General features: G+C 49.5%; 1 protein-coding gene across 8 annotated transcripts in view; it reads left to right on the top strand.

The window, feature by feature from the left end:
• The first annotated feature begins 688 nt into the window (after positions 1-688).
• FBLN5 (fibulin 5) overlaps positions 689-16416 on the top strand; it is an 82972-nt gene continuing 67244 nt past the window's right edge. Inside the window, exons 1-6 of one of the 8 annotated variants that reach the window (XM_029951495.1) lie at positions 3657-3730; positions 4355-4561; positions 8326-8380; positions 9154-9243; positions 10343-10391; positions 13011-13265. In XM_029951495.1, coding sequence (XP_029807355.1) covers positions 4545-4561; positions 8326-8380; positions 9154-9243; positions 10343-10391; positions 13011-13265 — 466 coding nt within the window. In that variant the 5' untranslated portion in view covers positions 3657-3730; positions 4355-4544. Of the gene's footprint in view, positions 934-3656; positions 3731-4148; positions 4562-4791; positions 5088-8325; positions 8381-9153; positions 9244-10339; positions 10392-13010; positions 13266-16416 lie in introns of those variants that run through there. The other 7 variants (XM_029951491.1, XM_029951492.1, XM_029951493.1 and 4 more) reach the window with 7 other exon arrangements.

The following is a 16416-nucleotide window of genomic DNA, read 5'->3' on the forward strand; positions in this document are numbered from 1 at the left end:
TCCTAGTTGTGACTGTACCTGATTCTGATGATGGCGGGAGGGTCAGGTGTTGGGATTTCTATACAGCAACGAAGAAAAAAACCGCTTAGGGAAGTGGTGGTCTCCAGGAGCCAACAGGGGTCCCGGGGACGGGTAAGCTAGTGGCCTTCCACCAGCGGAGTGGCCCCAAAATGTTGAAGAAAGAGAAGGGGATCGGTCCAACCTGGATAGAGCACATCACTCCGGCTGTCTTGGTCAATTATGTGTTGAAAACTCTGATAAAGTGGAACAAGTCACTGTCAGAAGATAATATAGTTGCCAAAGCTGGGGGCGGGGGGATACTTAATAATTTGCATAGTTAAAGTCCTGTTGAAAAAGATCTTGAAGAGCGGATGAAACTTTAAGAGGGGCACGTGTAAAAACCTTGCTCTCTGTTAAGAGGGACTAGCAGCAGGTATGGGATGAAAGCGATGGTGGAGAGCAGCCTGGGGATCACCGACTGTTTCTGCCGATGCCAGTTCAGCACGAACCAAAAGGTTGAGGCAGCCACTGGAGGAGGAGCCAGACCTGGCAGCAGCGGGGTCACGTGACCTATGAGGAGCTGTTGAGGGCGGGGGGGGGGGGGGGGAGGACACCAGCACTGGTAAGAGATGGAGCTGTTTTCATGAAAAGGAAGGTGGTAGAAGGCAGAGCAGCCCATGGCTGTGGAGGGGAGAATTAGGACCCACAGAGGCAGTGACAGATAGGGAAGCAGATTTGGGTTCGATGCAAGACAGAACTTTCTAACAACCTGAGCTGTTAACAGTGACCTGGGCTGTTTTATGAGGTTATGATTCTCTTTGTTCATGGAAGTGATAATTTGCTAGTTATTAAAGATATTTTGGAGGGGGTTGTAGGGGGTAAGGAATTGGAGACAGCGACAATCATGAGGATAACTCACAACAACCCTGAGAGGTAAGCATGATCTCCATTTTGCAGATGAGGACACCAAGACGCAGAGATTCACCCGAGGTCACCCAACAGGCAGGTGGCAAGACCAAGCCTTTCACTGCAACTCTCACTCTCTCCCCTCTTCCATACTTAAGAGTTTTAAAATGGAAACAGTCTCTGGTCCAAGATGGAAGCCTGGACAGTTTTGTGTTCAAGATCCTCGATTTGCTCATGTAGACAACAGGCTTATTGATTTTCTCTGCCTCCTTTTCCTTCAAGAAGGGTGATAGTATGGGCACCAGGGTGGCTCAGTTGGTTAAGCATCTGACTTTGACTCAGGTCATGATCTCACCATTCGTGAGTTCGAGCCTCACATCAGACTCCTCACTGACAGTGCAGAGCCTGCTTGGGATTCTCTCTTTCTCCCTCCGTCTCTCTCCATCTCTCTCAAAATAAATAAATAAATAAATAAACTTTAAGAAAAAGAAGGTTGATAGTATTAGTGAGGTACATGGACTAAGTCATTCAAAACTCTCCTACCCCCCCAAATAGCTCTACATAAATAGAATATATTAACCTCATATTTTGGATAGGTAATCCATGCTTGTGGTCCAAAATTCAAATTTTACCCAAAGGTGAGTAGGGAGAGCAAATTTTCCTTTTACTTCTTTCCCTAGCTGCCTCCCCACTTTCCTTCCTAGGAGACAAACAGTGCTAACGGCTTCTCGTGTATCCTGCAGGAAACGTCTTTTCTCTGCAGACACAAGTGAGAAGTTGTAGATACATGTTTTTTCTCAAATGGTAACATGCTCTACAACTTGCTTTTATACTTATGAACACATGAGATTGGGTTATGTGAAATTACTAATATTCTACCATTTTGACTCTACTGGAAATCCTTCAAGCCAGGAGCTGGTGCAGTCCTTAAAAAAAGGGGGGGGTAACATACATAAGACTTCCTGAGTCCTCAAGTCCTCTGTGTAACCGGTAACCAGATGATTCGAATGTTAGCATCCAGAAATGCCCCTCACAATCACTGCTTCCTTCAGAATTCCACATAAAAGCAGTCATCCAGCACGCATGCCTATTTACCTAGCTTTTATTGCTGGTTGCGTGATAGTCCCGTTTGGGAAGTCCCTTACTTTATTTAACCCTGTTGGTGCCCAACTGATGAATGTTAAGTCTCTTCATAAACTTTTGTGGTTGGGATCAGTGAACAACTTTGGAAATATATTTTTTAAAGTTTTATTAATTTAAGTAATCTCTACACCCAGTGTGGGGCTCAAACGCACAACCCTGAGATCAAAAGTCTCATGCTCCTCCCTCTGAGCCACCCAGATGCCCCAAAATAATGTATTTTTTTAAATGCTTTATTGGGGTGCCTGGTGGCTCAGTTGGTTAAGCTGATGACTTGGTTTCAGCTCAGGTCATGATCTCACGGTTTATGAGTTCTAATCAGGCATCCGGCTCTGAGCTGACAGTGCGGAACCTGCTTGGGACTCTCTCTGCCTCTCTCTCTGCCCCTCCCCATCTCCTTCTCTCTCTCAAAATAAATAAATAAATGAAAAAAATGTTTTATTATGGGAAATTTTCAACACACACAAAGTAAACGGAATAGCATAATGGACACTTGGTTTCAACAACTATTAGTATTCTGCCATTTTTTGTTGAATGCATTTTTATTTATTTATTTATTATTTAAGTTTTTGGTGCACCTGGGTGGCTCCATCAGGTAAGCAGCCGACTTTGGCTCAGATCATGATCTTGCAGTTGATGGGTTCGAGCCCCGCATGGGGCTCTGTGCTGACAGCTCAGAGCCTGGAGCCTGCTTCAGATTCTGTGTCTCCCTCTCTCTCTGCCCCTCCCCTGCTTGTGCTCTTTCTCTCTTTCTCTTTAAGAAATTTAAAGTTTTTATTTTTATTTAATCTCTACACCCAAGTTGGGGCTCAGACTCATGACCCTCAAATTAAGAGCAGCATGCTCTTCTGACTGAGCTAGCCAGGCGTCCCTGAATGCATTTTTAGAGTAGGATTCCATTTACTTACTAAAAAGATGGCGTCTGAGAAGGCTAACATGTAGACCTGGGAGTCTCAGCTGTACAGATGAATAGCTGTGTGACCATGGGGGAGTTAACTAACCTCTCTTAATCTTACTCTAATAAAATGGAGATCCTAATTCCCACTGCATAGAGTTATGGTGGGGAGAAAGGACCTCATCAGTGCCTTTCCAGCTGTAGGTAGGGCTTTGTTGACGGGCCCATGGGAAGAGCAGGTGGGAACGGGGAATTTGGACTATTGCGGATCCAACCACTCTCTTCCATAGAATAGTGTCTTTGGTAAAACTTCATTCCACAAAAAGGTTCCAGTGCTAAAAAACAGAAAGAATGGAAGAAAAAGAAATCGTTGGGAACCACCGATACAATGAATGTAAAACACTTAACATAATGCTTTCTGTTCTGATCCATCATTCTGCTTTCCCTGACTGTCCTTTTCTGTCTTCTCAAATCTCTATTACACTTGTTAAAATCATTTTCGAGTCAAGGCATTTTTTTTTTAATTAGAAAAATTTCCAGCTTTATTGAGATACAACACTGAGGACGTGGAAGGCGCACGGTCTGTTCTCTTGGTTTGATAGGACAGTGGACACTTTCATTAAAGCCAGAACATGCCTCCCCGGAGAATCGGGCGGTGAGGGCGGGGCGAGTGTCCTCGCGAAGGTTTGCGTTGCACAAGCTGAGGTCTCTCGAATTAGCATCAGCCAGATTCCATCCTCCTCCTCTTCCCCACCCCCTCGCGCTCTCCACCCCTTCTTCTGGAAAACCGTGAGTCTCCTGTCGCTGCCCCCCCCCCCCCCCCACGCTTCTGCTTCCCTGGGTCTGACTCCCCAAGACATCCTAAGACTCCGGTCCCCCCGTCGCTGTGTTTGTCATGAGTTCGAGTCATCCCTTTCCCGGAGCATGGCTCTCGCGGGGTGTCCCCAAGGCCACCAAGTGCCGCTGCAGGACCCTCCTTCCCCTCCACCCCCACCCCTACCCCTCCGCCGCCTCGGCCTGACCGCCGGCCGGGCTGGGACGTCCTCGAGGGGTGGGAAGTAAAGGGTCAACAGGCCCTCCCAGCCCCCCGCCCCCCTGCACTTGCCCGCCAATCGCCTCCGGTGGAGATGCGGGAGCCCGAGTGCGGCTGCTCCGGCGGGGCGCGGGACCGGGCTCTGCTCCCAGCCGAGCCCTGGGTCCTGGCAGACGCCCCGAGATTGTTGTGAGGAGTCTAGCCAGTTGGTGAGCGCTGTAATCTGAACCAGCTGTGTCCAGACTGAGGCCCCATTTGCATTGTTTAACATACTTAGAAAATGAAGTGTTCATTTTTAAAATTCCTCCTCCAATTGGTTTAATGCTGAATTACTGAAAAGGGCTAAGCAAAACCAGGTGCTTTCTCTGTGGGCTCTCCAGTGGCTCGGAGCACCCAGGCTCTCCCCGCGTCCTCCCCACGACCGGCTCGTGCCCCCCCTGGAATAAACACACCGGCCAGCCCCACGCTCTCGGCCCGGCGGGAGCTGAAGTTCAGGGCCGGCCCGAGGTCCCCGCGCCGCCAGCTCTTTTTTCTTTGCCCTTTTGCTGCTCCTGCTCCCGCATCTTGGACATGCCAGGATTAAAAAGGTAGGTTCCCTCCCCGCTCAGGACTTTTTCCTCCAGGGTCTGGAAACCTTCCTCAAAAACCGGAGGGGTGGAAAATGGCTATGGCTGGGATTCAGGCTGTGTCAGGATGTTGGAAAAGGCATTAGCTAGTGATGCAATGATATTGTTAATTACAAAAAGCTGCGGCTTTGTAATTCCCATCTTGAAGCCTTCTTTTGGGAGTGGGTGTTTTATCATACGGTTTCAGAAGCCCGGGTCCCAGAGAGGGCTGCAGAACCGACGCCGCTGGCTCCTCTTTCTTTTCCCAACGGGCAGCCAATTTGCCTGCCGTTTTAGCATCTAGGTCCTTTCTCAAGTTGGGGGACCCGTTACTAGTTGGCTAGCAATTACTAGCAGTTATTTTGCGGCGTTGGCTGTTGGACAAGCAACCGAGCTAGCTGGACATCCCCAGATCGGATTTGCTCTATGTCTGTGTGGGATTCACAAAGGGCATGCGACCCAGAAGTTTCAAGCCAATGAAAAGCGGGGACTACAGACAGAAATACATGTAAGCAGACGTTTTGCTGTTCTTTAAGGAAATTGTAATTCCAGTCAAGTAAGCCTTCAACCTTGAAAAACCTTAGATTCTATCTGCAACGGTCTTTTATCTACAGAACGCTGGAACACTAAAGCTTGCTTTAGACAGATGAACTCGTGTGTGTGTGTGTGTGTGTGTGTGTGTGTGTGTGTGTGGTGTGATCCTGTCCTAGGGACCAGCACGTCTTTGACAGACAGCCCTCAGATTCAGGGGGTCCCTCTGGCTTTCCTTACAGGTTAGGCTGGTGCACAAAATGGGTGGACCCACCTGATTTTGAAAGTTTCAGGGACCAGTTCAGAGCATCAGAGACTCCCCTAGAATTCCTGTAGATCGTTTCTTTTTAGAGTTTGGTGGAGTTCTTCGTGACAAGGTGTAACTGTTCGAGAGACCGTGAGAGCAGCAGGGCGTGGGTTTTTTTCATTTTTGGAAAACCCTCTCGATCAGCCTGGAACAGACTTGGCCCCCAGGACCTGGCCGTGGCTCTCCCGGGAGGCCGGGCCGCTGGCCGGACCTCTCAGAGGAGCCCTGTCCCAGAGCTGCCCTCTGGCCAAAGGGAACAGGCAGGCGGGAGTGTGGGGAGAAATGGGGTTAGCATGACTTTTCCACTCGCTCTTGGAGCCCACTGCGTTCAGTCAGGCTGTTCTGTCTCCAACATAAACGAGACAGGGTTTTATAACCAAGCGAAAGGAAACTTCATGTGAAGAAACAGGAAAACATTGAAATTCATAATATACAGCTTGGAAAATAAATTTGTTATTGTTCTTTCATTCCTTCCAGATATAAATCTGGCCGACGCAAATATCAAAAAACCCTCAAGTTGGCTCTGCACTTTATAAGGTCAGAGCTGTCTCCGGCTTTCTAGAACCTGGCTCCCACAGGCACTTACATGAGATGAAAGTGTGTGGACTCTCAGGGTCTTTATGCTTGGGGGCCAGAGGAAGGAAGCGGGCCTGTGTCTTCTAGCACCGCATCAGGGTTCCGTTGCCTCTGGATGTCACCTCGATCCTGGGGCCCTCCAAGTACCCAGCGTTGCTGACTTAGATGGGCCTTGGGTCATGGATTGAGTGAGCTGTGTAATGTATCAAATATTCTTTTCATGAAGAGAGGGGTTATAAAGAGGAGGTACATATGGGTAGAGCAGGTCTTCAAGATCACCTCTTCCAGGAAGCCTTCTGTGACCTTCCCGTCTCTGCTACAAGCCTGGGTCTCAAGGCGCTCACTGGGTATTTCTCCCAGTGCCCTTAACCGAGGTGTGTACGGTTATCAGGTGGCTCTCCCCCCAGTTCCCCAGGGCAGCGAATGGGTCATAGTTTTGTAGCTCTTCTGTTGAGGATCTGTGTATGCAAATAGTAGTTGGCCAGATAAATCACTATTGAACTAAACACTAATAGCACTAATAGCACTAAATAAAGCTCTTGATTTATACAGGGTTTTTTTTTAAGTCATTGTAACCATTTTTAAGTGTACAGTTCAGTAGTGTTAAGTACATTTCACCTTGTGCAGTTAATCCCTGGAACCCTTGTCATTTTGCAACATTGAAGCTCTGTCCTCAGGGAACTCTGCCTCCCCATTCCTTCTTCTCTTCAGCCCTTGGCACCCGCCATTCTGCTCTTTGTATCCATGATTTAAAATTTTTTTAATGTTTATTTATTATTTTTAAGAGAGAGAGTGAGTGGGGAAGGGGCTGAGAGGGAGACACAGAATCTGAAGGAGGTTCCAGGTTCTGAGCTCTCATCACAGAGCCTGATACAGGGCTAGAACCCACAAACTGCGAGATCATCACCTGAGCTGAAGTCAGATGCTTAACCTACTGAGCCACCCAAATGCACCTGTCTCTAGGATTTTGACTGTTCTACATCAAAATGGAATCATGCAGTACTTATCCAAGTTTCACTTGGTAGAACTCCTCAAGGTTCATCCATGTGGTAGCAGGTGTCAGAATTTCCATCCTTTTAAAGGCTGGATCATATTCTGATCCACATGTTTATTCATTCATCTGTCGATGGACTTGTGGGTTGTTTTTACCTTTTGGCTGTCCTGAGTTACCTGCTCTGAACTTGGGTGTATATATATCTCTTCAAGTCCCTACTCTCACTTCTTTTGGGTGTTTCCCCAGGAGTGAAATTGCTGGATCATTTGGTAAATCCGTCTTTATTTTCTGGGGCACAGCCACTGCGGCTACAACATTGCATCTTCTCACCAACAGGGCACGAAGGCTCCAGTTTTTTCACATCCTTGCTAACGTGTTATCGTCTCTGTTGATTACAGCTGTCCTGATGGATGTGCGGCGGTATCGACTTTGTGTTTTTTTAAAATGTTTATTTTTGAGGTGCAGGGAGGTGCAGAGAGAGAGAGAGAGAGAGAGGGAATTCCAAGCAGGCTCTGTGCTGACAGCAGAGAGCCCCATGCGGGGCTCAAACTCACAAACCGTGAGATCATGACCTGAACTGATGTCGGACACTTAACTGACTGAGCCACCCAGACGCCACACTACTTTGTGGTTTTAAAGCATATTGGTGACTATGGTTTTATTAGGTAGAAGCTTGTGGGTGATGAAGGGCAGAACTCGCAGGCTCTGAAAGGTTTGGTGGCTTGTGAGTGGACAGCCAGCCTGACCCATGGCTTCCATACTCCTCCTCCCAAGCTTTGCCTCTGTGTTCATTCTTCCCCAGGCTGCCCAGGTGCCCCGGCCCCTCTTTGTCATAGGGGCCCATGTGACGCATGCTCTGGGATTAGGCGACTTTCCCAGGACACCTCTCTTCCACAGAAACCCAGATGCTTCACGTTTGCACTTTCCTTTCATCCTTTGGGGCCTGTTCTCTCTGTAACCATTTCAGAATAAAGACATTCAAAACTCAGACAGACCTCCTTGTGTGAGAAGGAAAGACAGAGTAGCTGGTCAGTACGTTGTTTGTGCCACAGCGGAGAGTTTTAGATTTTTGTCATTGAAGCAGCAAAACCTTTTATTAAAAAAAAGTCATCTAACACATTATCCCAACATAGAAGCCAGTAGAGGAGGCGTGGTTTTGTTTGGGGTGGTTGGGGGGATCTGGGGTCCACTTGGACCTCTGGAGCATCTCCCCCACTTATAAGCACCAGGTGGAGTTGCCATTGCAAATGCACAGGCAGCATGAGACCCATGTTTATCCCAGACCCGGTTTCTGGAAGTTTCTTGGGCATTGACATACCGGCTTCTTGCTCTCTGCAGGATACTCACCGTTACCATTCTGGCTCTCTGTCTTCCGAGTCCTGGGAATGCGCAGGTATGATTTTTATTTTGTTTATTATCTAGAAGTGTACTAAAAATCAGGCTGATGGTGTCCAGCCACACATTTCAGAATCTCAGGACTGGGGGGGTAGGTGGGTGGAAGGGGCTTTACAGTTCACCCAAGCTGAGCTCTTGTCGTGCAGAGATCAAAGCCCGGCTCAGAGACATTGATGCTTGCCCCAGGTGACACCGTTTGTAAGTGGCAGGGCTGGGACCTCAGTGTCCTGATTCCCAATCCAAGACTCTAATCGGATCTGCTGCTTCATCTGTGTCCCTAGGGTCTCAATTTATGGTATACGTTGAAAAGTGAAAGGTGCTGCAGTTTTGGGGGGCGGTGGTGCCCTGCATGCATGTGGCCCACGTGGGTCTGTGTGTCATCACACACACGCGTCCCTGGCTGGAGGAGGTGGGCAGAGGACCCACCTCTGGGCCGAGCCCCCTGGCAGGAGTGTGGAGTGGAGGGGAGGGGAGGGCCTCACAGGGGGCCCAGGAGAGAGGCCCGTAGCGCGCAGGCTTAATGAAGCCACGATGGTGTCAGCCTTGGAGAACACGGGCACATCCTTCCAGCAGCCTCTTTGTCTCTGGCTCGAGGCCCTCTGCGCAGGGCTGAGGGGCCACAGGCAGGTGGAGGAATATTCTTTCCCTTCATATTAAGAATTTTGGAATGGATTCAGGGTATTAAGGGATGGAAAGGATCTTAGGAAGAGTAACAGAGACTTAGCTCTTGGGAGGACTTTGGAGTCCTCTGATCCAGCCTTATGGTAACAGGTTGTGACATTCTGGCCCAGAGAGGGTGGTGGTCCCAGGAATGCTTTTCCTGGCTTTGGACAACACATTCAGTCATACAGCCTTCCAGAAGTAAGTACTGTCGCCCCCACGTACAGGGGAGGGTATGGAGGCATAGAAAGTTGTATGGTGAGGAGTGGCTGGAGTGAGGAGTTAAAGCCCGGTGGGGCGGGTGGACTTGAACCCTACTGCTGCCTAGTTCCTGAGCCAGCGCTGGACTCTGGTCCCCTGGCTTCCCGAGCTTTAGGGCTCAGCCCGCTGGCTGGTTTGCCCCATTTCTTTGCCCCAAGGGCCCTAAGACTCCCGAGCCCACTCCCAGGAATGCAGGCCAAATCCACCATCTCCACAAACCGGCCCAGAGCTCAGAGAAGCCAAAGCCTGCGAGCTCAGGGAAAGCCAGGGATGGGGTTCCTCTGGACAGAGGCATTCCTCTTCCCTGTGTTCCTATAAAATGTCAGTCTCCGGGGTCTTCCCCAGAAGCCTTCTGATGGTTGGCCCCCCATGACACTTTTCAAAGTCCATGAAGTTGAAACGCAAGTTGCATGTGCAGACTGCACCCTTTGGGGACGGTTTCCATCTGGAAAGCGTCTTTGTGTATTGTCTTGCTGAGATTGAAGTGGAGAGATGTTCCCAGTTCTGCTTTTCTTAGAAAACTGATTGCCTCACTGTGTAGCTTTTAGGTTAGAGGGTAAGGTTAGGGGGACCTCACGGGGGCAGGGCACCCCCAGTGGGCCTGGAGAAGGGGAGGTCAAACAGCACCCAGAGAAAGAGAATGGCTGCCCTTAAAAGCAGGCCGGTCCATTCCCAGAAAGATAGAAACGCGGAATGTGCCTCCCCATCAGCAGATTAGATGTGCTTATCACTGCTTTTTGCAACTATGTCAGGAAGCGGTCTCCAGATCTGCTAAAATTGGGGGTTTTGAGCCCATAGTGTGGGGAGTTTAAAGGGGAATGCTAAGTGTTAAATGATTATAAGAAAATACTCCAAAGAAGAGCGGGAAAATAGGTATTACAATACACGTGTATTCTGGATGATTTTTTTTTCTTTACTTCATTTCCCGAACTTTCTGTGATGTCCTTATAATACGTTTATCATTAAAAAAACAACAGTAACCCAAAACCCAGTAAGGAGAATGACCTAACCTCTTTCTCCTCTCTCCTTCCTGCAGCAGCAGTGCACTAACGGTTTCGATCTGGACCGCTCGTCAGGACAGTGTTTAGGTATGAGGCCGCCGAAGACGTGTGCAGGGCCATTTCCTACCCGGCTGTTGCTCCGATATTATCCAGTCCGTATGGACCTGGATTTGGGGAGAAAACAGTGCCGCAGACCTCGGAGTCCACGATGCCCTTGTATCCCTCCCTGTCTGTGGGCCCAGCCCTGGGCTGAGCCTGTGAGGGGGGGAAGACGAGTGAGAACTGTCCATGTCCCCAAGGAGTGCTTCCTCTGTACTTGTCTGCTGCGGTTGCTGTAACAGATTGCTACAAATAGAGCCGCTTGAAGGACAAAAGTTTATCCTCCAGCTCAGAAGTCATCTATAGATCATTCTACATATTATTTGTAGGTCAGAAGTGCTACGGGGGTCGGTAAACCTTGGCCAACATCTAGGGGACAGCAAAGCTTTGTTCCTTTCTAGAAGCTCTAGGGGAGAATCCATGCCCTGTTCATGCGTATTATTGGCAGAATTCAGTTTCTTTCTTCTTTTTATTTTAATTAAAAAATTTTTTTAATGTTTATTTTTGAGAGAGAGGGAGAAACAGAGTGTGAATGGGAGAGGGGCAGAGAGAGAGAGGGAGACACAGAATCCGAAGCAGGCTTCAGGCTCTGAGCTGTCAGCACAGAGCCCCATGCGGGGCTCAAACCCACGAATCACAAGATCATGACCTGAGCTGAAGTCGGACGCTTAACCCACTGAGCCACCCAGACGCCCCTTTTATCAAACTTTCTGAGGAGCTCCCATGCTGTTCTCCGTAGTGGCTGCACCGGTTTACGTCCCCACAGAATTAAGCTTCTGGTGGTTATGGTACTGAAGGCCCCGAGTCCTTGCTGGCCGTCAGCAGAGAACCTTTCCTGGTTTCAAGAGGCCTCCTCCGTCCCGGCCTCATGTCCCCTTGCGCATCTTCAGAGTCACCACTGCGAGTTCAGTCCCCCACGGGCTCTGGGATCTCGTCTTTGTCCATTGTCACATCTCCATCCCCACATCCCAGCCTTTCTTACCTCCTCTTCTTCCCCTTCTGAGGACTTGAGTGATGACGCTGGGCTCACCCAGGTCGTCCCTTTGTCTCAAGCTCAGCTCGGCCAGTCAGCTAATTCCACCTGCTACTTCGTTCTGCTTTGCCAGGGGACCTGATGCTGTCACAGCTTCTGAGGATTAGGACTGACATTCGGGGGCCGTTTCCCTAGTACGTCATCTAGTGGGAGAGGCAGACCTAGATGGAGTCAACCCTGGACATGGTGGAATAAAATCATTGCCAAGTTATGGTGATAGCAATGGGCCCTGCAAAAGCAGGGGAGGGAGTGAGGTCTTAGGGGTCAGTAGAGAAAGCCTTCGTGGAGGCCGCATTTGATCGGGCACTGAAGGGTGAGTAGGATCCTGAGAAACCGCGTTCCAGGCAGAGGAACAGCATAAGCAAAGGCCGGGGGTGGAAAGGATGTTGCGTATAGAATAGCTTGTTGTAGCTGGAGCGGAGCGTATATAAAAAGATAATTAGGCAGCCCCACCCGTCCCCACCTCTGGGATGTATTTAGCTTTTTAATTGCATTTGATTGAAGCCAGACCATTTGTCTTCCCTGAGCTCAAGGAACCAGAGGGGGAGGTGGATGGTTCCAGAAAATGACGAATGGTGAGCAACAAAACTCTGGAAGATCCGGGCTTGTACTTTGAGTCCAGGTGCCCGGGGACAAGGATGGACCAAGGGTGAGAGGGGATAGTGGCCATTTTTTTCTGTCCCTCCAGACTCGCAGAGGGTCTCAGGACTACAGCTAGAGAATGGGGCATCTGAGCCTCAACATTCCCCTTTCCTGAGGTGGGAGTTGGGGTGCGTTTCTTGGATGAGCGGGCTCCGGTGAGCTGTCGGGACTGAGGCATCTCTCCCCCAGCCTCCGTTCCCCCTGGAACACCCCCAAGGCTGGTGAGAGGGCCCAGTGTGTGGGCTCAGGTAGTGGGCTGCTCGTGCTGGAGCCCGAGGCCAGGGGAGCCGGCCTAGCATGGCTGATATTTAGGGAACCTACCTCCCGCTCTGGGCGCACCCCAGGCTGGAAACAGGCCTGTTTGCTGGCCCGGTGTGAGCTGACTTCCAAGTAAGCCTCCAGTTTCTTAACAACTGACCAGCTCTCAGCCAAGCCTTGTCTTCCTTGATAGAAGGGACCCTCTCCTGCCCAGCTGTCATTTGGAATACAAGTGGGAACAATGGTTAGGTCCATCCCAGTGTTTCCTGGTGTCCTGTGGGCACATGCAAGCACCAGAGATGTATTTAGATGGTACACTCACAGATAAAACGCTCTTTATTTTAGTGGTTATATAGTGATTGTTACTGTCCCCTCCTATTTATGTTCATTGATAGTGTTTACTTGGGTTTCAGATGTGGGCGACAGGATGGGTCTTGTGGATGTGGCCCAGATTGTGATGTGGTCTCTGATGGCTGATGTCTGGGTGATACTGGTCAATTTGATTCAGTTTAGCCAACATTGGGAAGGTCTGCTGTGACAAGCCAGGGTTCACCCTCACTGTTTGGGAGCGGGGTGCTGGTAAAGAGTGTTTTGGGGTCCTTTGCTTCAATATGCATCATGCACGGTGTGGCCAGGGAGCCACTAACTCTCATCCTCTTCTGTGACCCTTCCAGATATTGATGAATGCCGGACCATCCCGGAGGCCTGCCGAGGAGACATGATGTGTGTTAACCAAAATGGCGGGTATTTATGCATCCCCCGAACGAACCCAGTGTACCGAGGGCCCTACTCGAACCCCTACTCGAACCCCTACTCAGGTCCGTACCCAGCAGCGGCCCCACCGCTATCAGCTCCAAACTACCCCACGATTTCGAGGCCTCTCATATGCCGCTTTGGATACCAGATGGATGAAAGCAACCAGTGTGTGGGTGAGTAGCTCAGCGTCTCAGACTCCCTGCGCCCCGTGCTCCGGTGAAGTCCTAACCCGTCAAACAATGACTTACCTTCTACAAAGTTCCTTCACTCTTAGCAGCCCGTGTCCCTGGGAACCTCCTACCCACGGGCAGCTTAGATTGCTCTCATGCGACAGTTCTCCAGAAAGCCAATTTGTTTTTTTCATTATTTTCATCTTATCTGTCTAGCTGTCTGTCTGCCTATATATCATCTATCTAAAGACCAAGCTCATGTTTTCTCTGTCCAATAGTAAATGCATCTGGTCTAACTCAGTGAATTCCAGAGAGCAGATCTAGAAAGGACCAGCACTTTCTCTTCAAACACCCCTCACCCTTGAATGGAATGTATGCTCTTGAAATAAAAGAAGTCTTGAAGGCCATGGCCAACTGTCCTGGAAAGAGTGTGGGTTCCTTGGGTGTGTGCCAGTGTTCTTTTGGCTAAAATGAGCCTCACTGATGGGAACTCACAGCAAGAGTAGACTTCTGGGGAGAAGGCAACACCACACGACAGGAGGACCCAAGGGGGTTGGCAGAGGGTTGGACCCATGCCCTCTTAGGTGTCTGTTGGCCGGTGTGGCCTTGGTGAAGGGTTACCTGGGATCCTCCCTTGGTTACTTTGATGGTTGGACCAAAACCTTTGTAACTGCTTCCAGCTTTGGCAGATAGTCCAGAGTGATGATGGCTCTAGATTTTTCTGATCGTGTACCCCATATATAAGATCTTTTTGAGCCCAGAGCCCCATGATATGTGTATTTATAAATTACATACATATCCTATTATACTAATATGGTTTCAGGAGTATAAAGCATACGTTAAAAATAGAACATTTTAGAGGATGTGGTAAAAATGTGCACTGAAGTTCTAGTACTTTCTTCCTATACCCCCAAAGGCTCAGGAGACCACTGGTATACCTAGTGAGAGTTTTAGTGGCCCCATTTCAGGGCTCTGAAGTATTGAGCTGTTAGAGAAGCTGTGGTTATTTGTAATGTCTTCTGTATGATCATGGATGAGTGTCCTTTTCCATATGGACACATGGAAATAGTACGTGAACAAGTGTTTGCAGAGCTGCAAGGGGAAATTGGATACACCTGGACCCAAACTTCTCCATTCTTACTGGTCTCAAGGGACGTGTGTGTGTGTGTGTGTGTGTGTGTGTGTGTGTGTGTGTCAGAGAAAGAGGGAGGGAGGGAAAGAGAGAGAGATGGGGAGGGGGAGAGGAGAGCTGGTTGATGGTCACTTTGGACATAGATGAATAGGCAAAGGCAAAGAGTGCGGGTCCCCGTCTAGCCATGGGCACAGTGTGGGGGAGGAGGTGGCACATAATTCCTTAAAATAAGCAGAACTGTTGTAATTGGAAAGGACTTTCACAGTTTAACTTGAGCCTCCAACAAGTTTGTAATGACAGAGGTAGGCTGGTAGTCCACTGGCCTGACCACCAGTCTACACTTTCCTAACTTGGCCACATGAGCTCTCTTGTCTAGTAGAAAAGAACTTATTCCAGAAGGAAATGCAGAGGAGAGCTTGGGGGGCGGTGGTCCTCTTCCAGGATGTCCTGTGGGGCCTGATGCACTGAGTGCATGACCTGAAGTGAGGATGGGGGCAAAGTAGCCCACCAAGGTGCTCCAGGATTTTATTTTATTTTATTATTTTTTAATGTTTTATTTATTTTTGATACAGAGAGAGACAGAGCATGAGAGGGGGAGGGGAAGAGAGAGAAGGAGACACAGAACCGGAGGCAGGCTCCAGGCTCTGAGCTAGCTGTCAGCACAGAGCCTGATGTGGGGTTTGAACCCACGAACGTGAGATCTGACCTGAGCTGAAGTCAAAGGCCTAACCAGCTGAGCCACCCAGGTGCTCCTGCTCCAGGATTTTAGGAGGTGGCCTCAGGCAGCTGGGATATAGGATGCTCTGCCTGATGTCTAGGGCAGTGGGGGGCGGGCTATGGAGGTCCCGTTGTGGAGCAGCTGGGAACTGGTGTATGACTCCCTGAAGTGGCCTCCCCCTCCCCCCACAGACGTCTTTCCAGGATCCCAGTGCCCTTGAGAATAAGGACGTGGCTGGGAAACTTATACATCTCCTGGTCCCTGTGACGTCATGTAGTTTTATGGCTCCCAACCTGTCACACGGGAGATGTGGAGCCTTCATAATGGCCCTTTTGTAAGAAGAATAAAATCAAGGAACCCTAGCGCGGACTGGCACCCGGCCCATCCATTTCCAAAAAGTTCAGCATTATGCATTCATAAGCCCTGAGTTCTTTCTAACTTCCCCTCCCTCCACCCCACCGTTTCCTGATGTACAGAGGTCCTTCTGGGCATTGTAAGAGGTGGCGTCACAGGGGAGGGGGCGAGAGAAGGGATGGGGAAGGGAGTCTGCTTCCACCCACTGTTCCCGCCAGGAACAAGGATGCGAGAGGTGGGCTTGGAAATAACCAAAAAGGAAGCAAGGCACAGAGATGGCCAGAAAGGGGGACACACCAAGGGCGGGGGACATTGCTAATAAAAGTGGAGGAGGGGAGAACAGAGTTCTTGCCTCTGGAAGAGGAGAATGTAGGTCTGAGCTTGTGGAGGAAGCGTGCTGAGGACGAACTGGGAAACGTTTCTGAAACTTTGGTGTTCTCAGAGGGAGGACAGCCTCTCCAAAAGACTCTTCTCCTCTTCCCCATCAAGGTGGAGAGAATAAACAAGAGTGGCCATTGGTAGCATCAGCAATAATAGCAAACACTCCCACAGTGCTGTGTGCCCGGCATATTTACATGTGAATTAACACGTTTACCCCTCCCCTCAACCCTGTGTGGTAGGACTGTCATTATTCCTCTCATACTGGTAAGGAACCGGAGCACAGAGAGGTGAGGAAATCTGGTCAAGGCAAATGGGGATGAGCCAGGATTTGAACCCATTCAGGCTCTGCATGAGGCTCTTCAAGGTTAAAGGTGTTTAAAGCCTCTCAGAGAGCCTGTGTTGGAGCCCTGATTAAACATGAGGACTTTCTCTTGCCTTTTTCTCCCCCTGTAATTAAAATGTTTGTCTTGTAAAACTCCGAACCTAGACAAAAGCAGAGAGAACATAATGAACGCTTACTTATCACTCAGTTGCTGATTATCAGCACAGACCAGCCTTGCTTGATCTTC

This window comes from Suricata suricatta, chromosome 9 (assembly GCF_006229205.1).
Source record: "Suricata suricatta isolate VVHF042 chromosome 9, meerkat_22Aug2017_6uvM2_HiC, whole genome shotgun sequence".
In the NCBI taxonomy this organism is placed as follows: Eukaryota; Metazoa; Chordata; class Mammalia; order Carnivora; family Herpestidae; genus Suricata; species Suricata suricatta.